Source organism: Haliotis rufescens, unplaced genomic scaffold, assembly GCF_023055435.1.
Source record: "Haliotis rufescens isolate VD_foot unplaced genomic scaffold, xgHalRufe1.0.p SCAF_22, whole genome shotgun sequence".
In the NCBI taxonomy this organism is placed as follows: domain Eukaryota; kingdom Metazoa; phylum Mollusca; class Gastropoda; order Lepetellida; family Haliotidae; genus Haliotis; species Haliotis rufescens.
The window spans coordinates 13,549,871-13,574,902 of NW_025963913.1; the positions used below are offsets into that span (position 1 = coordinate 13,549,871).

At 38.4% G+C, this 25,032-nt stretch overlaps 1 protein-coding gene across 2 annotated transcripts; it reads right to left on the reverse strand.

The window, feature by feature from the left end:
• On the reverse strand, positions 1–23,811 carry LOC124140108 (NXPE family member 3-like). 2 transcript variants are annotated; one of them, XM_046507483.2, is made up of 5 exons: positions 23,389–23,811; positions 8,638–8,723; positions 7,246–7,932; positions 3,297–3,358; positions 1–2,459 (listed from the first exon to the last, which is right to left on the reverse strand). In XM_046507483.2, exons 2-5 carry the CDS (start codon positions 8,715–8,717, stop codon positions 1,654–1,656), a joined length of 1,635 nt encoding a protein of 544 aa, XP_046363439.2. In that variant the 5' UTR covers positions 8,718–8,723; positions 23,389–23,811; the 3' UTR covers positions 1–1,653. The 2 variants fall into 2 exon arrangements, with proteins under 2 accessions (XP_046363439.2, XP_046363440.2); XM_046507484.2 differs by lacking the exon at positions 8,638–8,723.
• Positions 23,812–25,032: the final 1,221 nt, after the last annotated feature.

Consider the following 25,032-nt stretch of genomic DNA (forward strand, 5'->3'; position numbering starts at 1 on the left):
CTGTCTGGGCTGCTTATAGAGGGGGCAAGGGCCCTGAGTTGATGATCAGCCTAACCAGCCTGACTGTGCAAGGATCACCCAAACCCTATTTGTTGCATTTTTATATAATAATAAAACTTTATATGCCCGAATGGGAATTTGTTATACATCAATTGCCGTGATGGCATAAGCTATATATATATACATATCCATGAAATATACACAAAGAGAATTAAGAACATAAGATTTGACATTAAAAGAAACACTAACAATGAAACACTGAACAAGCATACAAATAAAATTAGGACTGTCATCAAAAATAATGGAAGAATGAATTATATGTTGTAGGCAAATATTTGTTTAAAATAGCAACGCTGCATAGAATGAATTTTATGCTCTGTTGGTGATAAGACAGCTTTGATCAAGTGATCAAGTTACTGTCAGCAACCCTTCGATATGGAGAATTAGCTTTTGGGGGTTAGCCTTGAAACAAGAGAGGGAAGAGCTGTAAGTTCCTCCGGGTTTATTCAAGCCAGTGTGCTGAGGACCGAACACCCAAGGGCCTATATACCCCACAGCTCTTCTTGTATAACATCAACAATTTCTATGTTATCCGCCCTGAACTGTCAAAGTTTCCTACACATAGAAGGTGCTAAGAAAATAGTCTCAATATTTCCTAACAAGAGTTGATTTTAATTCCAGTTTTAGCCGATGGTCAAACATACGCCAGCTGATAGCAAAAACATTTATCAGTGCTTGACCGAGAGAAGAGAAGAAATGCCTTTGCCTATGCAGGCCGTGCCCGCCGTCTTTATCTAGGATTGCGCAATTTAATGACATGCTAAGGGACGGCTGCAGCGGTTGACTAGTGGCGATATAAACGAGATATATACTAGTCTAGCGACTTGCAAATATAAGAATTTCCTTTGTTGAGCATAAATTGTGAAAAATATAAAATCATAATCTGTTTTTGGTGTTTAGAGAAAGAGATCCTAACCAACTAGGCATACAGAAACGCAGAAATGCTTAGAATAAAAGATTTGTAAAACAGAAAAGACTAAAATTGCTGACTATAAAAGACCTAAGGTTGCATAAAAAGTAGAGACGTTGTTGACATATTTTTGTAAATTCTATTGATATTTTCTGTAAAATCCATATTTTACTCCAAAGTCTATAATCATCTCTTTGGTTTTCTTTGTATTGAGAATTAAAAAGTTTTTACACAAATTGCTAAATGTGCCAATAGCTCTACAGTGTACATTACGGGGCATCATCGTTGTCACTTATAAGTCCAACAAGGGCTGCGTCATCTGAAAATTGTATAGTAAACGTTCCATCTTCATCACTCCTGCTGTCATTGCTATACAATGTGAAAAGCACTTGAGATAGCACGCAACCCTGTGGAGCACCAGTGTTTAATAGTCTGCTTTATGAGCGTGTCTTATTAACTTGGAGGTACTGAACCCGGTTACAATATCAAGACACTGGTTATTACAGTTTACATTCTGAAAACGGTGGAAGAATGATTTGGGATAATAAATATAATCTCACCCTTAACCTTAAATATAAACAACGCTCGTCGATTAAAGATAAATAACTCGGCCAGCCCCATGGGTTTAAACCAGTATCGCGTTGATATGATTGATATCAAAAGACACTGGGGTAAGATTTTTTTTATTTCCCGCAGATAAAGCCTAAGAACACTTGGAGCATCATGTTCACCAGTGCGCCATTAGGGTGAATCTCTTCATTTTCAAACGCAACTGTCATGTCCCAGATGTCGAGATACAACACCCGGTCATAAAGATTTACAAACTCCTTTTTAAGGATGTTTTCATACGCAGGTCCCCACATACCTCCAAGTGGCGTTACCGGTTTCGGTACCGAAAATTTATGTGGACTTTTGATGGCAATTTTGATACCAGGAGAACGTTTTAGTAGGTTTTCTATGGCAAGTTTTGTTCTGTGGACACGAGCTCTGTAGATGTGGATTGGAGTGAAATGGAAATGAGCATACAGATTAATAAGTATGATATCTGTAGATCCAGGAGGTATGTCGTCTAAGCGTGCAAACACTGGCTGGGTGATTGTTTTGTTAGCTTCGGCAAACCACATTGGGAACCCATGGGGAAGCAGGTATACTGTATAGTTATATTTGGTGTGGTATGCCTCACACACTGTTGGTCCTTGGTAAAAGTTTCTTTTCTTGCTTTTTTTAACTTCCGGTGGACCTTTTGTAATAGTGAAACCTAGCATCGAATAAAGCGCCCCAAACATTTGTCTGGCGGTAGAGTCGCCAAACAACCTCAGAGTTCTGTTAGCCAGACATTGATTAAACGTGTCAACAGGGACACTGTTCCAACACGATAGAGGACGCCACGTGTTGTTGTAGGAGAAGCCAACAGGTGGCGTTGCCAACCATGTATCCCGGAAGTTCCTTTGAGAACAAGGAGTAGTGGGAATCACCGTGCGATCTTTCTCTGTAAAGAAAACGAAAACGCATAGCACAAAAGACCCATGTCTAAATTGAGTGTCTGTAGAAAAACATTTTTTAATTACAAAAATTTGTATTTGAATGGGATATTATTAGCTTGCCATTTAACAAAAACAAAATAGAAACATACAAAATCTTCATTAATTAAACTGTTTCTGAAAGCCCCCATAACATAGTTAACTACAATCTTGTGATCGAAACGTCTTAAGACTATCATTGTAGAATTTTCGGATAATTATTCTATTTTCCAAAGTGGCCATCATGGCACTGGTGACACCACCCTAGCGAGGGACAACACTGGACGGACTAATCGAATGTCTGTCGCAATGGACCCTAAAAGGTGATATATATCTTTATTGCCCATAGGATAACTAATAACCGAGTTCATAAAACTCGTATGTGCACTTGTGCAGATATCACTTCACGCACACCATACCAGTGTATTATTTACATCATCCGGACTTCATTGTTGACCTCATTGGAATCTTATTGTGACCTAAGGCCGGAACGAGGTCACACTATATAAGGCGTCATGGCTGGAGATTGTTGATGTCATTCGACAATTGTGGTCGTGATCAGTGCATTTTTGTAAAGTGAGAGTTCCAAAGGATTATGAAATAATGGGTAATAAAGACATTATTACACCAACACGTGTGCCATACTGATTTAACGAAACCCGTGTAAGAATCCATGTATTAACCTCCCTCTAGCTCAGGAAATACAAAAGTTCTAACACGCGCTTCGTAAAATCAGTGTGACACATGCTCGTTTAATAATAATATCTCCATGTACCACTTCTGTGACATGATAAATGTACACATACCGTGTATGTTGGACGATATATTTATAGTGATAAAGTCCGTTAGGTACTCTGTAGACGTCCGTCTGAAACATATTCATATGTTAAATTCAAAATAATCTAGACTGGACTTCAGTAAATTAGACCCTATGTTCCTGAGTATAAAGTGCTCAAAGAAAGGATTTGATGTGTATAACTTAAGTAACATTTTCAGACTAGCATAGGTTTACCTAAATGTCCCACAACATTTCAAATTTCAGGAACCGCCAACACCTCCATTTTCCTATACGAACATCTTTTCATCAAGTTGTTCAATCATTGTTGCAGAACGTGGACTTGGGAGCTCATGCTGTAACTTCTGCTTCTTGTGGCTGCCGAGACTCAACATACTGCTACCAACCTGTTGGTCAGGTAATCACAGGTGACTTCTCTGTTGTAGATAATAACAACCTTCGTCAGTTATTCAAATAAGACCCCAACTATCGTGAACAGCCTCCTAACATTCAGGATAACATCATTAAAATCATTATGGATGCTGTCGTCATATGTCTAAAAATGGCCCCAGAGAGAAGATGAGTGGGTTAAGTCCGTGCGTGATGTTGTCCATGGTGCACGAACTGAAAATGTTGAATTGGAATCCCAGAATCCCAGAAACCCATTCTGTCCTATCATCCAAAGTCTGGTTGTCATACATGAAAAGTTTGCAGTTGTTCCCACTGAAAAGGCTTTACATAACATAACCATTATATGTTAGCACCACTACATTAATTATTTGATAAAAGAACGTGGAATAAAGGACATATATAAAATGCCATGACGCTAGTATGTTAACTGAGGAAACACGCACCAGTACTAACAACTTTTGACTTTTTGATTCTCCAACCTGAAGATACATTCATTTCTTTGTTGTTCGGGATTCCAAAGCTCCATAAAAATCTGAAAATGTATCACTTTAATCCCCTTTTCAAAGATGAACTAGAATCACTCAGACAATCAAGGCAGGACTTTCTGTATGTTGACTGCATTATGAGTTGATGTCCACGCGAAGGTGAACACCAGATCGCTACAAAATGCACATATAACATATTTATACACGACTATTACAATAAATATGCAATGATATATGTTGAATTCCTTGATTCGCAAACATGGACAATTATTAAATATCCCGGTTAGAATAGGTCTTCAGCAACCCATGCTTGTCGTAAGAGGTGACTAACAGGGTCGAGTGGTCAGGCTCGCAGACCTGGTTGATGCATGTCATCGCGTCAAAATTGCGTTGGTCGATGCTTAGGATATCAATCACTGGAATATCTGGTCCACACCCTATTATTTACAGACCGTCGTCATGTAGCTGGAATATTGCTGTGTGCGGCGTTAAACAGCCAACCATCCATCTGATTGTCGAACTGAGAATCTAACAGAATAGTGTAAATGTGCTTTGATCCATATAAACAGATATGGAACTGAGAAATATTAAAGAAAAGTAAAATAGTTTGTTTTGTTTTTCTGGCAGACCGTCAGTGTCTGGGCAGTTTTCCATAATAGCATTTCTCAACCTGTAGAAAGTAAAAAAATCTGAATCAACTTCATTCTTTTTTTTAACACTTTCACTTTCATCCAGTAAATGACTAAGGCATTTTATTCCCGCTTCATACCAATGTCTACAATAAATACACGTTTGGTTATTCTTTATATTGTCGTTGACCCATATATATTTTGTCTCTTTTAACTTTATCTGGTTTTCCATGCCAAATAAAATGAAAACATTTTTTTCTGAAAGTTCTGTTATATACGGGTGTTAGCGAATAGGTGGGCTAATTTTGGTCGGAGTTATGGTATTGTGGCCAAGTGGAGTCAGTATTCTACAATACCATAGTTTCATTTGGTTTTATATTTCTAAACATGTCAATATGATGAACATCATAATAATTTCAAAGTTAACACCAAACCAATTCCTAATAACTTAAATGATTCTACCCTTTCTACATTCCATTCCTTAGACAGTTTTAACCTGCGTCGTTTCTTAAACCAATCCATATCAATTTTGTCTTTTCTATATTGACCTCAAGTCCTGAAAACGTGCACAAAAAGGTTAGGGTATTAAGAACTTCACAGAGGAATCATTCTGATCCTTCTACAGTCAGTGTAGTGTAATCAGCAATGTGGCCTAACATATGTTCAATGCTACCTATCTTTATACCCTTTCTCCAATAGTTACTCTTTGACAATCTTGTACAAATGTCAGTGCAAATGATGAACAGATATGGCGATATTGGTTCCCCTTGACGACAACCCTTTCTAATTTAAAGAAAGAGGTTGAGAAAACATTAACTAATACACACGACTCTGAATTATAATTAAGAATTTGTATCCAATTTCGAAGTGACGGTCCCAAATTAAAATATTTCAGTATATTCTGAATGAATTTCTAATCTATAGAATCCAAAGCCTTTTCAAAGTCTATTAACATAAAAAAACCTGAGATATGTTGCCTTTGGGGTAATCCATTAAATCACAAAACTTTCTCGTAACCTCTCCAATAAATCTACCAGGTAAATAACCTTTTCTGTTGTTCACTTGCAATACAAGATAGCACCGCTTGAACACGGTGAGCGGTAGCCGCTGATGCAAGTTTATGCGAAACATTGACCAGAGAAATTGGTCTCCAATTTTCAAAGCTTTTGGGGGCTTATTGTCCTTTGAAATGCATTTAATTATACACTGAACCCTGGACCTGAGTAGGATGACATGGACACATTCAATATTCCAGTTATATCACATATTATCTTCCCATTTCCACTTTCCAATTCGGTAAATGATAAATTTAAAAACGTCCAGCTTCCTATTTCAGGAAGAAATTTACATAATCTTTATGTTTTATTTGTTTGTTTGTTGTTTAACGCCGCACTCAATAACATTCCAGCTATATGACAGCCGGCGTAAATAATTGAATCTGGACCAGACATTCCAGGGATTGACATCATGAGCATCGATCTGTGCAACTAGGATACGATAACATGCATCAACCAATTCAGGAAGCTTGACCACCCGATCCCGTTAGTTGCCTCATACGATAAGCACAGTCGCGTCGTAAGACAAACACGGGTGGCTGGAAAAACTATTCTAACACGGATCTTCACGGGTTACATAATCCTTGTGGTGTAACAGAGAATTATTGCATTTCCAAAAACATTTCCTTCTTTATTTTCACTTCATTTTTACAGATAAAAGTTGAATATGTGAAATAAGGACGAAATCAAGTCAAGATTGTTTTAAAGTGGTTGCCCATCTTCCCGAGGTAAGGGGGTTAACTGACTATAAGTCCAGTGGAAAATCAAATTAGCCCCCTTGCCTCGGGAAGATGGACTTGGCCGAAGCCACGTGTATCTTCTTTCATCAGGATATTTACACGCCATACACCCTGAAGATCATATGCTGTTTCATTTCCAGTACTTTATTTTTTTCCTTTATTGTTCATATTTCTAAAACTAAATTGATCAATAACCGGATCTAGAACCATGTTCCAGTCACCACAAAGTACAAGATATTTTGCATCCGATTCTTAAATGACATTGGGCAATATTTTCAAAACATTCTTGGGAGTCAAAGTCACCGTTTGTATGCAACCCACGAGAACCCCTAGGGTCTATTACCCCCGAGCACATGGTTTACGCCCAAATAATGACGATACCAGGTTTTCGCCAAAATGGGTGTGGATCCTGCCCTGCCAGTGGCACCCGTCACAAACACATGCAAAGGCAAGTTAATTCTTACAATCCAGGAAATGGTGTTCGAAGCTGGTTGAAAAGTCTGTGTATTCGTACAGGCAAGTACATAAGGCCCAACTCAAGTCGTACAATACCTCGAATTGTCTTGCTCTTATCAGGTGCAGTCTTTAAGAAATAGTGCGTGTGTGCGTGTGTGCGTGAGTGCGTGCGTGAGTGAAGGAGTGAGAAGAGGGAATACTTACTCTGCAAACCATCTCGTGTCAGCCCCAAAGGTCATGTAGTTGTGAGGTAAAGAGGTTTCAGTCCAGTCATGACATCCCAACCCTTTAGTTTGGGGTTTCCCAGAGTAGAATGTGACTCCAAAATAGTCGGCTGTCAGATTACAAAAGGGGTGTTTTTTCATATATCTCATATCCATATATCCACTTGTGGTCTCCTTTGTAATATTTGACCTGAATGTACAGACAATGTTTTTACCAAAATATCCATTTCGGAATGAACGATATATGTGCGTCATTCTCTCTCTGGACGAAATCATAGCTGCCCGAATTATGGCTCTTCCTGTCCATAAGGCGCGCAGAACTCCAGTATATGTTCCATTCCCATGGTCGGTCACAGTTCCGGCTGAGGCAGCGCCACGTTGGGGATCTTTCATCCACACCACTAACATATCGCCACCACGTGTTTTCGATCTATTCCCACGATCAAAAAGAAGAATTTTGATTTTGACCATTTCATTATTCTGATATGTATGTTTTATATCACTTAATGACATGCGCGAGAGAGACCCAGAAGCGTGGGTAGTCACGTCATTAACATTGCTGTCGTTAACCATGTCCTCTTCTTCTATGTGAGACTTTAACGCAGGTTCTGATGTATGTTTTGTTGTGGCCTGGAATTGGTGTCCCAGGGAATCTATGATTTGAAACCTGAAACACAGATCATTTTAATTTATCTGTAGGGCAATAATATATTTAAATATATTTAAATAGAGCCATATTTTTGTTTAGTTATTCTGTTTTTAGGGGCAGTAGGCAAATAGGACCTTTTCATGTTGCTGTCATGGAGCACATGTTAGACACCACTGCTGCGTCCACACACACACACACACACACACACACACACACACACACACACACACACACACACACACACACAAACTTCATAAACTCAGATGACGGGTCCAAAATACAGAACATCTAGAAAAACGAGGTTCCATGAAGATCAAAGATCACAGCAAGTCAAACTACGATAAATAACCCCAATTGTTATTGCTTTTTACTATTAGAGGAATATGTCGTTCTTTCAAATAAAAAAAAGCGACAAAACTCTTTCCATATTCATAAGATATCTCCACTAAAGGCCGAGTCCAATGTTAGATTCTGACTTTGTCATGAGCATTGTGTTTATGCAGCTCTGTCAAATATTGACACCAGGTGTTCGCAAAAAAGTGAGCGTATGCAATCAATGAAACAATGAAATCAATCAATTAAACAATTAAAACAATCAATGAAATGTTTAGGTTAATTGTATTCTGACTGAGTAACCCCCGCAATTTGTATGTAGATTGAAATTTTCACTTCTTTAGAAATAGAATTGCAACATAAACAATTCAATATCTAAACGCTACACACCTGTTTGGCCACGAAAGGAAAACAGTCGCAACCATGAGAAGAACCAGAAGCAGGGAAAAGGTCTTTAGTCGAGATCCCATAGCAATCTGTGGAATGAACCGAAGTGCTCAGAACATTGTATGAAGATGGGTTAATGTCATTTTAAAAAGTATTTAAGACATCATGGCGTGTAACCTCCATGTAGGGCGTGACACCTTAATGTAGGGCGTGACACCTTAATGTAGGTCGTGACACCTTCATGTAGGGCGTGACAGCTTCATGTAGGACGTGACACCTTCATGTAGGGCGTGACACCTTCATGTAGGGCGTGACACCTTAATGTAACGCGTGACACCTTAATGTAGGACGTGACACCTTAATGTAGGGCGTGAAAACTTCATGTAGGGCGTGACACCTTCATGTAGGGCGTGACACCTTAATGTAGGTCGTGACACCTTCATGTAGGTCGTGACAGCTTCGTGTAGGACGTGACAACTTCATGTAGGGCGTGACACCTTAATGTAGGACGTGACACCTTAATGTAGGGCGTGACACCTTAATGTAGGGCGTGACACTTTAATGTAGGACGTGACACCTTAATGTAGGGCGTGACAGCTTCATGTAGGACGTGATACCTTCATGTAGGGCGTGACACCTTAATGTAGGACGTGACACCTTAATGTAGGGCGTGACACCTTAATGTAGGTCGTGACACCTTCATGTAGGGCGTGACAGCTTAATGTAGGACGTGACACCTTAATGTAGGACGTGACACCTTCATGTAGGGTGTGACACCTTAATGTAGGGCGTGACACCTTAATGTAGGATGTGACACCTTAATGTAGGGCGTGACAACTTCATGTAGGGCGTGACACCTTAATGTAGGGCGTGACACCTTAATGTAGGGCGTGACACCTTAATGTAGGTCGTGACACCTTCATGTAGGGCGTGACAGCTTCATGTAGGACGTGACAACTTCATGTAGGGCGTGATACCTTAATGTAGGACGTGACACCTTAATGTAGGGCGTGACACCTTAATGTAGGACGTGACACCTTAATGTAGGGCGTGACACCTTAATGTAGGGCGTGACACTTTAATGTAGGACGTGACACCTTAATGTAGGGCGTGACAGCTTCATGTAGGACGTGATACCTTCATGTAGGGCGTGACACCTTAATGTAGGACGTGACACCTTAATGTAGGGCGTGACACCTTAATGTAGGTCGTGACACCTTCATGTAGGGCGTGACAGCTTAATGTAGGACGTGACACCTTAATGTAGGACGTGACACCTTCATGTAGGGCGTGACACCTTAATGTAGGGCGTGACACCTTAATGTAGGATGTGACACCTTAATGTAGGGCGTGACAACTTCATGTAGGGCGTGACACCTTAATGTAGGGCGTGACACCTTAATGTAGGACGTGACACCTTAATGTAGGTCGTGACACCTTCATGTAGGGCTTGACAGCTTCATGTAGGACGTGATACCTTCATGTAGGGCGTGACACCTTAATGTAGGACGTGACACCTTAATGTAGGGCGTGACACCTTAATGTAGGGCGTGACACCTTAATGTAGGGCGTGACACCTTAATGTAGGGCGTGACACCTTAATGTAGGACTTGACATCTTCATGTAGGGCGTGACAGCTTCATGTAGGACGTGACAGCTTCATTTAGGGCGTGACGCCTTAATGTAGGACGTAACACCTTAAAGTAGGGCGTGGCACCTTAATGTAGGACGTGACACCTTAATGTAGGAGGTGAAACCTTCATGTAGGGCGTGACAGCTTCATGTAGGACGTGACACCTTCATGTTGGGCGTGACAGCTTCATGTACGACGTGACAGCTTCATGTAGGGCTCGACACCTTAATGTAGGTCGTGACACCTTCGTGTAGGTCGTGACAGCTTCATGTAGGACGTGACAACTTCATGTAGGGCGTGACACCTTAATGTAGGACGTGACACCTTAATGTAGGGCGTGACACCTTAATGTAGGGCGTGACACTTTAATGTAGGACGTGACACCTTAATGTAGGGCGTGACAGCTTCATGTAGGACGTGATACCTTAAGGTAGGGCGTGACACCTTAATGTAGGACGTGACACCTTAATGTAGGGCGTGACAACTTCATGTAGGATCTGACACCTTAATGTAGGGCGTGACAATTTCATGTAGGGTGTGACACCTTAAAGTAGGGCGTGACAACTTCATGTAGGGCGTGACACCTTAATGTAGGGCGTGACACCCTAATGTAGGGCGTGACACCCTAATGTAGGGCGTGACACCGTAATGTTCGACGTGACACCTTAATGTAGGACGTGACACCTTAATGTAGGGCATGACACCCTAATGTAGGGCGTGACACCGTAATGTTCGACGTGACACCTTAATATAGGACGTGACACCTTAATGTAGGGCTTGACAGCTTCATGTAGGACGTGACACCTTAATGTAGGTCGTGACACCTTAATGTAGGGCATGACAACTTCATGTAGGACGAGACACCTTAATGTAGGGCGTGACACCTTAATGTAGGACGTGACACCCTAATATAACGCGTGACACCTTAATGTAGGGCGTGACAGCTTCATGTAGGACGTGACACCTTAATGTAGGGCGTGACACATCAATGTAGGGCGTGACACCTTAATGTAGGACGTGACACCTTAATGTAGGGCGTGACAATTTCATGTTGGGCGTGACACCTTAATGTAGGACGTGACACCTTAATGTAGGGCGTGACAATTCCATGTTGGGCGTGACACCTTAATGTAGGGCGTGACAACTTCACGTAGGGCGTGACAACTTAATGTAGGACGTGACACCTTAATGTAGGGCGTGACACCTTAATGTAGGGCGTGGCAACTTCATGTAGGGCGTGACACCTTAATGTAGGACGTGACACCTTAATGTAGGGCGTGACACCGTAAAGCAGGACGTGACACCTTAATGTAGGGCGTGACACCTTAATGTAGGACGTGACACCTTAATGTAGGACGTGACACCATAATGTAGGGCGTGACACCTTAATGTAGGGCGTGACAACTTCATGTAGGGCGTGACAACTTCCGCCAGCAGCCCGAACTTGGCCATACGGAGGGGTTCGAGCTACTCGAACAAACTTCAAAAATATGTAATTGGAAAGCTCTGGATGATGTTTACAACTAAGTGCATGTGACTGTGTGTTATCTGCATATGACTGTGTGTTATCCAGATAATCTAAACATGTTTACAACTAAGTGCATATGACTGTGTGTTATCCTGATAATCTAAACATGTTTACACCTAAGTGCATATGACTGTGTTATCCTGATAATCTAAACATGTTTACACCTAAGTGCATATGACTGTGTTATCCTGATAATCTAAACATGTTTACACCTAAGTGCATATGACTGTGTGTTATCCTGATAATCTAAACATGTTTACACCTAAGTGCATATGACCGTGTGTTATCATGATAATGCTTTCCATGTCATTATCCTGTACTTCTGTCAACAGTGCCAACCTATCTGAACTTAATATTATTTCAATCTGTGCGTGTGGTCCGTGCAACAAACTGCAGTATGAATATGATTTTGAACTAGTAAATTCCTGTTTGTATTGTTGGAGTACAAGAAACTAAAACAGACGATCTAGATAGTGTAGAAATAGAAATGTATACAATTCATCTGAAAAATAGAAAATCAGCTGAAGGAAATCAGGTTGTAATGGTGTATTAATCAGAAAAGATTGATCTAATTTTGTGAATGTGATCCAGACTGATTGTGGATAAAGTTAGACAAATGTATATTTCATACGGATGAGGATGTCTACATCGGAGTTGTATACATATCTCCACAGTAATCGAAATACTATCAAGATACTATACTTACAAACTAGAAAGTGAAATATTTGATTTTAAGCACTTAGTGGAAATCAACACTGCTATGACCAGACAAGTTGGCGTGAGTGACTCTGGCACGGAGGACTTGAATAAGTAAACAATATTTTATAAATATGGATTTTCCAGAAATCCGGACTTCGAAAGATATTTTAGCTCCAAATGATATAGGAAAGCTATTATTAGATTTGTGTAAATCGACATCAATTGGCAGAGACCGTGTTTATGGGGAATTAACTTGGAGAAACAGCAGTGTATGTATTGGCGTCTTTCAACGCTTCGGTGTCTAATTGTAACTTTGAGGTTATACCATATTGTGAAGTTTACAGTAATGTCCACAGTCCAGTGTGTATTACGTTGTCGGGGGTGGCGGCGGACTGGGAAACGGTGCATGGGCTTGATATCTCGATATCCCTTTGTGAACAGACCGAAGAGGTTTGACCCAGATAAATCACGGGATGCCACCGTTACTAACATGGTTGATACAGCCCGAGCGGGTCATGTTGACCCAGCCTCGGCAGTCGAGAGTTGAGCGAAAGCCCTTGAGCCAGGCCTGCTTGTATTCAGCAAGAGACCAAGTACCGAACATAGACTTTGATTCAGCTGAACAACCATTTGGTGTCAGACAACAAATTACAGTTAAACACAGGCCTTACTAAAAGAAAAAAACATTGTCCATGGTATAATAAGAGCTTTTATTAATGAAAAGAAAATATAGAAAAGCAAGTTAAAAGTACAGAAATTCAAACACAATGTCTGATATGAAAATGTAACTATACTAAACGTTTATAAAAAGAACACTGTCAAAAAGCAGTATGGTAAGTTATTTAGTGAAACATAAAGAAAATTTTCAAAAATTGTTGATGATCCGAGTGCTTTATGGATTTTTTTAAGGATAAACACAATGTGGAAAATAAGGTTTCTTTGGAAGGTTTTTTATGAGTATTTTAATGATTAGTGACAGTTAAGACTCTGATAATAATTTTGAGTTTGTTTTTTTGGCAGAAATTTAAGAAGCATGAAGCCCTTGATATGGATATGAGCGTTTGTGAAATCGTTCAGTGTATTGACAAGTTGGAAACTAAAAAAGAAGTTGGTATAGCTGAGATAGAAAATGAGTATATAATTGCTACTAAGCATTTGTTGTTAGATCCATATTATGAATTATTTAATGTGATCTTTGTAGAAAGTAATACTTTTTTAGGTCGGCTCAGGCAGGCTTCCGTAAGGGCTACACAACGACAGATCATATGTTTGTCTTAGGGGTTTGTCATTCTTATGTCAGAAGACAAAAAAATATATTGTGTATTTGTTGACTTCAAACAGGCATTTGCCAATGTTTGGTGGGTAGGTTTATGACGTACATTATTGTCATATGGTATGTCTAGAAGATTTCTAAAGGTAATAAAATATAATATGTATGACAATATTAAGTCATGTGTGTGATCCAGGGATAGTAATCATCTTTCTTCTATTGTGAAAAAGGAGTTCGCCAAGGAGAAAATTAATCGCTCTCTTCTTTTCTCTTTATATATCAATGACAATGACGTTGAGTCATATCTTGGTAGTTTAGCCTGTCAAGAGATTAGAGTTCAGGTTATTTTACGATTTGTAAAAATATTTATACTCAGCCGTAACAGTTGCAGCACACTTTGAATGTTTTTAAAGATTATTGTGGAAATATAAACTCAACGTTAGTATAAGAAAGGTAGTTATATTTGGCTCTGCCCTAGCCAGAAAAATAGATATTATATTTTAGGTATGGTGATACACCAATAGAAATTGTTGATACATGTGAATACTTAGGTAAATAAATTCACAAAAATAGAAAATATAATCAGGCAGTTAACTGAGGGATAACAAAAGCTATGTATTGGTTATTAGCTAAAACAAGAAATTTATATTCACCTCTTGATTGTTTTTTTAAGGCATTTGACCACATCGTTCTTCCAATAATGCAATATAGTTGCGAAGCGTGGGGAAATGTCAATATCACTCCTTTAGAAATGGTTCATAAAAAGTTTATAAGATTAGCACTACAGTTTGGGTATGGGAATAAAGAAACGATTTTTATCATGTTGTAAAATATTAACTTAAATATAAACCAAAATATGTTTTCGGTTATTGTATATCAATCTTTATTCCAAACAATTATACACAACACTGGATTGCATTTGTTAAATATAATCGTAATGAATGTGGCATATATTTGGACTAATCAAGTTGTACCTAATAAAAATGGTTGCTCCCTGTCGTAGAACAGACATTATAAGATCACTTTTTACAAAGTTGACATCACAATTTTACCCTTTATCTTCAAAAGGAAAGGTATATACTTGTAATAATGGTTTTTCGTTTGTAAATTATATATAGTTACCACGTAAAATATCCCAACTTATATTACAATTTCGTACAAGAAATACTATTTTGCCCTTATAAACGGGTCGTTGGCAGAATGTTCCTTTCAATGACAGACTCTGCCCGATTTGTGACACAGGTGCAGAGGGAGATGAATATCGATATATGTATTCGAGTGTAGGAAAGGAGTGTAGGATATTACCAGAATAATGTTGTATAAATCCTATTTTTTATAAACCTCAATGCGTATTCACAACTAAAAAAGGTAGAACACTCCATCGTGTAAGTGGTATATAACCAATCTGCTTCGTCTGATTTCTAAAAACAGGTTCACAGTAGCAATTGGTGAACCGAGGTATAGTCAAGGAACAGTAGCTTTGCTGGTTAGACAAGTTCGCATGTTCATCAACCAATTTTACGGTTATAAGAGAATTAAAACAAAAAGACATATACAGTTTATTGTGACAGGATACATGTGCCCCTGGTTCTTTGCGTGAATGTGTATCTGTCCAGGCAAACGTGGCGATGTGTGACATGTTCCATCCACATATATAATGTCTGCATCACAGCGGTGGTCCAGGTGACGAAAATCTCGATTCGCTTGCTGTCCACTTGATGGGGAATTGTGTAAACTTTTCCTATATTCCAAACAAGTGCTCTATACTTGCAAAACTCCACATTCCAACTATACTTCGCGCATTTTAATAGTTACTTAGTTCACTTACAGTTCTTGATTGGACAAAATGTCATTAATCTTACCCCATTACCAAGTGTGAATCTACAATCCGCTATTAATCTTTATATTGTCAAACTGTTCACTTACATTTACTAATTGAAAAAAACTTTAATGTATGCTATCCCATTACTAACTATTTGAATAAATACAGTGCCACACGGGTGAGCACCCGCGGTGGTACATGCGCAATACAGTTCATTAAAGTGTACATATAACGTGACACGGCAAGATGACAAGTACAGACACGCAATCATGGAGTTCATTCGGTTTTTAATAAACTGTAACATTGTGGAGAAAATCTTTCGAATAAACATTAATCTCTACAGATGATACAAATAGTGTTATATTGTTTCAGAAAATATGTTAAGCAGTAACAGTAAAGAACCTTGTGGATCATCATTTTACATTTTTAAAAATTAATTAATTAAGGCCAACGTATTATTTATTTTGGCGGACAAGCAATTTATGGTTACATGTACGGAAGGAGAAGTAAAGGTTGAGAAATATTTCGAGGCAGTAGTAAGTAATTTTCAAATGATGGGTAGTCTTTAAGATACTTGAAGTAATTCCCCTTTGAAGAGTTGACGACACCACTTCTCCAGGACTGGATAAACTGAAGACGGAGGGTATTGTCAAGTTGAAATAGAATGTACGCTTTGTTATAATCATCGGGGGAATCTAACATATAGATAAGACCACAATTATCAATTATACTTTTGATATGATTAAACCATAGAAAGAGGGTATACTTTATTTAATTGTGATTTATCATATAATAAACATAAAAGACGCGATGTTATTTCTGTTGTGAAGGCTGACTCAGCTTTCACCAAGAACTTTCCATTCTTGTAACATATTTATACTCAGCGGTTCTCGCCCGAGTTCGCCACATGCCATGAAGTTTGGCGTGGACCGTCTTTTTCCTGCAGCTAGTTTTTAGAATGTTAGATGTAATGTTTCGGTTATTTCGGTGTTATGAAAGCCCCATATGTCAGAACCATAAAGTAAAATAGCGACAACACTTGTATCAAACGTTTTGATAGGGCAATCTAGTGGTAATGGAAATAGACTCTATGTAGCTTTCAGGCCGATTTCAGCAATATATTTAACCGATTTATTTATTTTTCTATTTCGGTGTAAAGAGATACCTAAATAATTACAGCTGTCAAAAACATCTATCGAATACTGACAGACATTAAATTTGTCTTTACACCTGTCAGATGGACCTGACCCAAAGATGACTAGTTTCTTTTTTGTCTATATTAACATCTTGTTTCCAGTCATTACAGTACATATTAAATGTATTGAGCGTTTTCAGAAGCTAGTGTCTGCTTTCTCTCAAACGTACTGTATCATCAGTGTATAGAAGTAAATGGAGTTTGATAATAAACTAAACGATTTATTCCCGTTACTGTATTCTAAATGAATTCTTTCACAATTAGTATCAATATTTTTGTAGAGCATATTCGGTAGATTGCGCAAACTGTTTAGATGAGGAACAAGACATTTACTTATGAAAAGACGCGAAACATTAATATGTGTAGGTTCAGTAATAATTATCACAACATAATAATTTCGGTAAATTCGGAAAGTAAATACTTGATCCAAATAAAGATACGAATGTACGCGGTAGAAGATATAGCTCTGTTTTAGTTAGTGTAATTATTAGTTTTTATAGTGATTATTTTGGTGACTACGGTAATGAATCACGGCGGATATGTTGCTATTGACTACGCGCATTTCCTAAATATATAACGGAGCTAGATAAGAGCTACTGGAGTGAATATGGTAATTGTATAGTACTAAATCGGTGCGCGTTTGAACGCACGTTGTTATGTAGTGTAAAGGGTGGCTATAACTGTATAGGCTTTGTTGTACCATATACAACTGTACCAGGGAGGGGACTATTTACAATATATTCAAATAATTACTTCATGGGGATAAAACCTAAGAAATATGGAATGCGTTGTTATAGCCTATTCTGTAAGCGCGCATGGAAGGTAAAGCTGCTCATATAACCTTTGATCGGTGGACGGTTGGGAAGTATGGAATAAACGACCTACGTTTAAAATAAATCTTGCTTGAAACAGTTGTGTTAACTCTGGGAATTGTTTTGAGACTAAGCCACATGTACGCTACGCTACTGCACGGAAATAAATACTGTATATGGATCTGGCATGTTGAGCAGATAATGATAGACACAGAAGGGGAATATAATCATGGATGTCGAAATATAGGAGAGAAATATTGGCTTCGCATATTAATGATACATAAACTGGAGGAGCCCACGGCGCATTACACTTAAAACATTACTGGATAGTGCCTGAGTATTAAACGGTAAATAATATATAATGAGCAGTCATTTAGAACTTGTACACAGTAGATTGAGCGTTACAATACGGCAGTACTGATTCAACTTAACTCTCACATTTTCTAGTGAGTGGGTGAGTTGGGTTTAACGCCGCTTTTAACAGTATTCCAGTTATATCACGGCGTGACAGCTTAATGTGGGAGGAAAACCCGAAGTGATGCAGGTCTCAGACGTTTACCACTTCGGTGAAACCCACGACCACGGGTATGGTGCTGACAAACCTAGAAACGTAATCGGGGTGAACCGGGATGCCCAAGGGACGCAACTCTGCACAGCTAATCGCGGCGTCTCAAACGATGGGCCACCCGTGCCCCCTCACATTTTCTTGATAATAATAACAATGAAATAAGAAGTTTAGTCATGAAATAGGAATATTTAAATGAGAGAAGAGAGCTGTGAGGTCCTTGGGGTTTATTCAAGCAAGTGTGCCGTGGCCCAACACCCAAGGTGTTATATACCCCGACAGCTCTACTCGTATCACATAAACGATTACTTTGATATTGAAATTTCGGTCTATGTTATCTGCCCTAGGCTGTCAAAGTTGACTTCACAAATGCTGGTGGTAATAGAACAGTATCAGTATTGCCTAACAAGAGGTTATTTTAATTACAGTTTTAGATGATGGTCAAAAACCTGCGCCAGCTGGTAACAAAATATTAATCAAGAGAACAAGGGCCGTGGCGGACATACCCGCCAAATTTATCTATACACACCAACGGTAGTACAGGAGAAAAAGGTTTCTTAACATGATAATAATTCATATTAAACAAGATGTCGGTTATACTGTACAAATATTCTGAGATAAACATTTTGTTTGAACATTTGTACGAACATTTAAACAGAAACACACATACACACAGTTACACACAAAGGTACGTATCTATTATACATATGAATTTGGCAAGGTTCTTGATTTCTTTTACATTTCTGGTACTTAACAATTTTTTGTATTTTATTATATTCGTGAATTGCGTATATTTTTTTAGATAAGTTTAGATCTAGATTCACGGAACGCTTCACATTTAAACAGGTTGTGGAATTCATCGGCTACAGCTGGCGACATACACAGTTCACATGTCCTAAATTCTCTATCTATATCAAGCTATGCTTCGACAGGTAGATTATGGTTACAGGTTCTATGTTTTAGAATAGGATAATAAATTTGTTTAGATAGGAGAAGAAAGTTTTCAAATGACGAGATATCTTTTAATTATTTATAATAATACCCTTTTGAAATTCTCTCGACGTCAGATCTCCTATTTTGACAAAACTGATCTTTTAAAAAGAATTCTATCTGCGCAGTTAGCCACTGGCTGGAAACGCTTTGTGGGTCATAAAATACATAGGACAGACCACACTTATTTGCCTCACATTTCTTATCCAGGCATTTTGTTCATTATTAGATAAATAATGTAAATGTGCAAACCTATAGATAATTTGCGATAGTTTCGGTGCAGGTCCGGGTTTACACAGTTTATGCCGAAAATTAACTACCCGTTTAGCTGCATAAATCGATAAAGGTATTCTACCTCGTTCTCCATAGACCATGAAATCTGGAGTTCTAAGACTACAGACTAGTTTAAGGAATTTTAGATGGGTCCTTTCAATTATGTTCATATTTTCGTGTGCCCAGATTCCACAGCCATATGATAACATTGGTAGTATCATTACACCAACAGCCTTAAGTAGACAATCCAGAGGAATGTTATAATTTCTTGACTTTTTTAGAAGACAGAACATGGCTTTAGATGCACTCTCCTCTAAACATTTTATTGCTGGCTTGAAATTTCTGTTTCTACTTAACATAACACCTAAGTACGTACAATTGTCTACGACATCAATTTCCGTATTCTCCAAATAAAAAGATAACCTACTACTTTTTGTACGGCCCGCTTCCAAAGATCAAAACTTTAGGTTTTTTCAGGTTTACGTCTAATTTCTAGATATTGCAATAAATTTTAAGTCTAATGTATTCTGGAGTTCAGTTGTGGAATCAGCAAAGAGGACAGTGTCATCAGCATACAGAAGGGTTAGGAAACAGATACATACATGTACATGTAAGTCGTTCACATCGCCAAGTATCACACTCGTGCATCCGTCTTTCATAAGAAATGTTTCAAGATCATTGATAAGGAGACAAAATAGAAGAGGTGACAAATTTTCTCCTTGCCGCACGCCCGAATAACATGGGAAATAATCTGATACAACACCATTTACAGACACACATGATCTTATATTTGCATACATATTTTGGTCTAACTGGAAGAATTTACTCTTAATACCATATTTTAGTACTTTATACCATAGTCCAACTCTCCATACATTATCGGACGCTTTTGAAAAATCAATAAAAGCGCAGAATCATTTTTTTTATATTTTGTTTAAGAATAAGAATGAGCATATCCAGTACAAAGATGTTATCATTTGTCGAGTAGTCCTTTCTAAATCCGGCCTGTGCTGGGGATAAGACATTATATATCTCCAGGAAACTATGTAATCTATTATTGACAACAGTGGTGAAAAGATTTCCAAAACAAGTACTGTAGTAGGTCTGTAAGCGTTAAAGACAGATTTGGTACATTTCCCCTTGTAGATGGGACGTATAGGGCCAGAGAGCCATGGCTCAGGTAATATTCCTGAAGATAATATCAAATTAAAATAATCGACGAATATATTACCAAAAAGTTCAAACGAGTCAATAAGGTAGTCATTCTCAATTTGGTTTGTCCCTGGGGCTTTGTTACGTTTAAGACTCTTAATGGACTGAGATATTTCATTAAAGGTATTGTTCAAAACATAATGTAAAACTTCATTTTCGTCATTTATTTCTGAATCACCAATATGGTGTTCACCATTAATGTATTTAAAATGTTTAAAAAATTCAGTGATATCGGGTGTTTCCGAATTTTGGTTTCTATTACTCTTATTGAGGATTTTCCAGAACTCTTTTGGTGAATATTTAGCTTTTTCTCTTATCACTGTACTAAATTCAGCTCTGTACTTTTTATTATGTTTATTAAGGCACTTCTTATATTCTTTTGAACATTGTCGATAATAAAGTTTATTATTTTCTGACTTATCTTTAAAGCATCGGCGTAATGCGTTTATTGCGACTTTCTCTCCCAAACCAGGGTTTATTATTTTTAAATTTTCTCGGGTTTGGGCGGGCTGGTCGCCTTTACCCAAACGTCGCACGTGCTGCATCAGTGAGCAATCGCTTCAGCAAATTCATCAATAGTACGTGCTGGCTCGCCATGACCTTTTGTTGATTTCAATAACTGGGTCAATTTTAGGATAGCTTCTGTGTTGGTATTATTTACAAAGGCATTTGCTTTATCCTTTTCATAATGTTTTGGTTTTGCATCGTGATCTTTTAGGGGGATGTTTGAAATTATATTTTGCTTACTTGCAGTACTCACTATGGTTGTATTACTACTATTTAAAGTTAGTGAAAAGATAATTAGGCAATGAATATGAGTATATATGAGTACAGATGGGAAAATTCAGAAATATCAAATTCACTAAAAGCTGGAAGATGGAACACATACATGAAGATAGGACATACTCAACTAAACTGCACTCTTACCAAGTTACTTTACCAACTCCTTTGTCTTTATCTAGCCTGCCCTTACATATAAACATATTGGTATTCTTATATAATTCTACTAACTTAAATCCTGAGATATTGACTCTTCCCTGATCTTGATTACTTCTTGTAGTTGGTAAAGATAAGGAGTGCAGTACATTATCAGGTTCATATATATCATACATATCTTCAATGTCTATATCAAGTTTTTCAATGGTGGGTTTATCTACAGTGCAGTCATCTTTCAGTGTTCTAGTCCTTGCATTAAAATCGCCAATAAGTAAAATATAATCACTCTCCGTTTGCATGTGCAAAATAGATTGTTCTACAGGGAAATACATGTCATCTTTGGAATATTTAGAACCTTCTGGGGGTAGATACAGTATTCCTAGATACAGGTCATTGTCAAAATTAAATAATGACTTGGATATATAGAACTATTTAACATATTCACAAGGGTAATCAACAAGAGAGATATAGTCAGAGTATATATTTCTTACTGCTAGACCGAGGCCACCAGACTTCCTTTGGAAACAGGTTCTATGATGTAAGTACGGCTGATAACCTTCAATGTCAAGCTCATCAAGTGAATCTGTTTTTGTTTCTTGCAAACCGATTATATCAGCTTTATCAATTAAAGAGGTAAATTCAGGATATTCTAATTTCCTTCTAAGTCCACACACATTGGGACTAATAACCTTAAGTGTATTTGCAGTATTGGGAGAATAAAGATCATAAGACTTTTCCGTGTTGTTTATTACCTCATGTGTCATGCTAGAGCCATGCCGTGGTAGAGTATATTGGTTAATGACAGTAGATGTATTATCAAGATTATAGTTCTGATTATGTGTCCCAGAGCAACAGGTACAATCGTTAACAACATGTGTAGTTAAACTTTGCAAATCATTGATATGAGTAGGATTTGTTTATGGAGATTGTAAAGTCTCTGTATTTGCATTTCCATCACAAATCCTATTTTTATATACAATATTCGAGGTTGAATCATGGACAGTGTTACTAATATCGATGCTATTTACAATATTTACATTAGCTACCTTAGCAGCAGTAGGGCTGCTCTGGTAACGGCAGCTCAGAGTTCTCTTCCTCATCTACATGTACAACATTATGTACATCTACAGTGCACAAGTCCTCAAGACTACCGTCGTGTCCCTATGGTCTAGAGTTAGATGTAGTGTTAGACCTGGTGCTGGGGACTCTGTATGGGGGTGGCACGGGAACATTCTGGAATTTGTTCTCAATGTACAGTTTATCTTCTGTTGTGGTTCTCTCTCCTAGCCACAGGCACAAGAACATCCTTCCTATAGCTGCTCACCTCCTCTGGGAACTGCTCGAATATGCCATATGCCATAGTTCCCTCCCAACAACATCTCTTTCCACGGTATAGATAAACTTGGCTATCATAGGGCGTGGTCTAGCTTGGTGTTGAGGTTTCCTGTATCGCCCAAGTCGGTGGACACGTTAAAACTTGATGTACACTATATCTTAAATAAACAGATATCACAAGGATGTCCCTACCACGTTCTGGACATAACACATTAGTGTAGAACAGTTTCATCATTGTGATCAAACCCAGGTATGCTCAATAACACAACAAGCAAACACAGCAATATCGAACCACCTAAACCAGGTCAATTTTCCCACTAGTAGCTGGATCAGCCTGTAAAATTAACCAAGGAACATGTAACTATAACAATAGTTTTAAACTATATTTTATTTTATTTTTGTGTCCTTGTTTGTTGTGCTACCTAGTAACCACGCCACTGACTCAAGGAATGTCTAATCATAAAAACGAGTAAACATATCCTACCTGAAACGATGTGATCCGAACATATATTCTTGTATGTTTAGATGTAGTCAAATTCTCCCTCAGTATATTTCTAAGTCACTGAGATCGTCTATTCTCGGAAAGGTGTAATGTCGCCTTGATTTGCGACCTCTGCTGGAGGTGAATGATACGACTCTGGTCTCTGTTTAACGAGTGTGCCCAGCTAAACACAGCACAGCAATTCACAATTGTGACGGCACCCGGTAAATTCCTTTTGAAATTCAGTGCCTGCTACCACGCTATTCTATACCCATGCAGCTCCTCTTGACAACATGTGGTGATCACAATCAAGTATGCCTAATATGAAAGCCCCTGCCTTGTCACCCACACTACAAAGCTGGACAATGTCAGCACCAGTGCCTGCCACTCGCCATAAGGCCGTGAAGTTTATATTGATGCAGTTGATCAGCACAGTGGCTCAGTGCGTGTTGTTTGATCTTTTAAAACGGACCCGTGAAGATCCGGGGTAGAATAGGTCTTCAGCAACCCATGCTTGACGTAAAAGGCAAACATGCTTGTCGTAAGAGGCGACTAACGGGATCGGATGGTCAGGCTTGCTGACTTGGTTGAGGCAATTGAGGCAGTGACAATAACAAGAAAAAAGTGAACTTACTGAAGGATATCTTGAAAGAGAAAGATAGTGAATCATGGTGTAAACAAGTGTGGGATGATGAGAACAAACCAAATGGTAACAAGCTAAGGACTTTCAGACTTTTCAAAATTTGATGTGAATGTGAGCCACTATGTGAGATGTGTGAAGCGAAGGGATTATCGAAGAGTTTTATCTAAGTTTAGGTGTGGTAACCTCCCTCTATTAGTCGAAACAGGCCGCTATTCCAAGCCACCTATTCCTTTAAATGATAGAATATGTAAATTTTGTGCAGAAAAATGTATAGAAGGAGAGTGCATCTCTTCTAGTCTTAACATTGTATATAATATTTTTATTTTGTGTTTTATATTTAATAATGTTATATGTTTTAAATGCTTTTAGAGTGTCTCATAAGCCCTAGAGGCTGGATATTGTACTTTTAATGGCAACTTGCTTTTGTCTAAAATGGGTTTTATGTACAATATGTGACACTTAAATAAACATTTCTTCTTCTTCTTCTTGTACTCTAAGTACCGTACTATATTACTTTGCGGAGACACTGAGTATAATTTTTGAGTTGGCATTGTATGCTGTCTGAATGACTTTACCCCAATCCCTGCATCCAATGGACCCGTGAAGATCTTCAACAACCCATGCTTGACGTAAAAGGCAAACATGCTTGTCGTAAGAGGCGACTCACGGGATCGGATGGTCAAACTTGCTGACTTGGTTGAGGCAATTGCGTGGATCGGTCATCATGATCTCAATCACTGCATCGTCTGGTCCAGACTCGATTATTTACACACCGCCGTCATATAGCCGGAATATTGCTGAGTGCAGCGTTAAACAACAAACAAACAAAACACAATGGTAGCCTTATAGGGGATTGTGGCATAAACAGTTACATGAAAGATTGCAGTTGCTCTTACATGGATATAAATGATGCGCTGAAGCATATCAAGAAAGACAAACACATCTTTTAAAACGAAGTGAGACAAAAGAAGGGTAGTATAGGATATATTCACAAATTGAATGAC

Bases quoted from the DNA above. Each gene is read 5' to 3' on its own strand.
- LOC124140108 (XM_046507483.2), bottom strand. From the start codon at position 8,717: ATGGGATCTCGACTAAAGACCTTTTCCCTGCTTCTGGTTCTTCTCATG. The intron at 7,933-8,637 runs GTGTGTAGCGTT...TCTGTGTTTCAG, and splicing joins TTCCTTTCGTGGCCAAACAG to GTTTCAAATCATAGATTCCC. The intron at 2,460-3,296 runs GTATGTGTACAT...TTTTCTTTACAG, and splicing joins TATATCGTCCAACATACACG to AGAAAGATCGCACGGTGATT.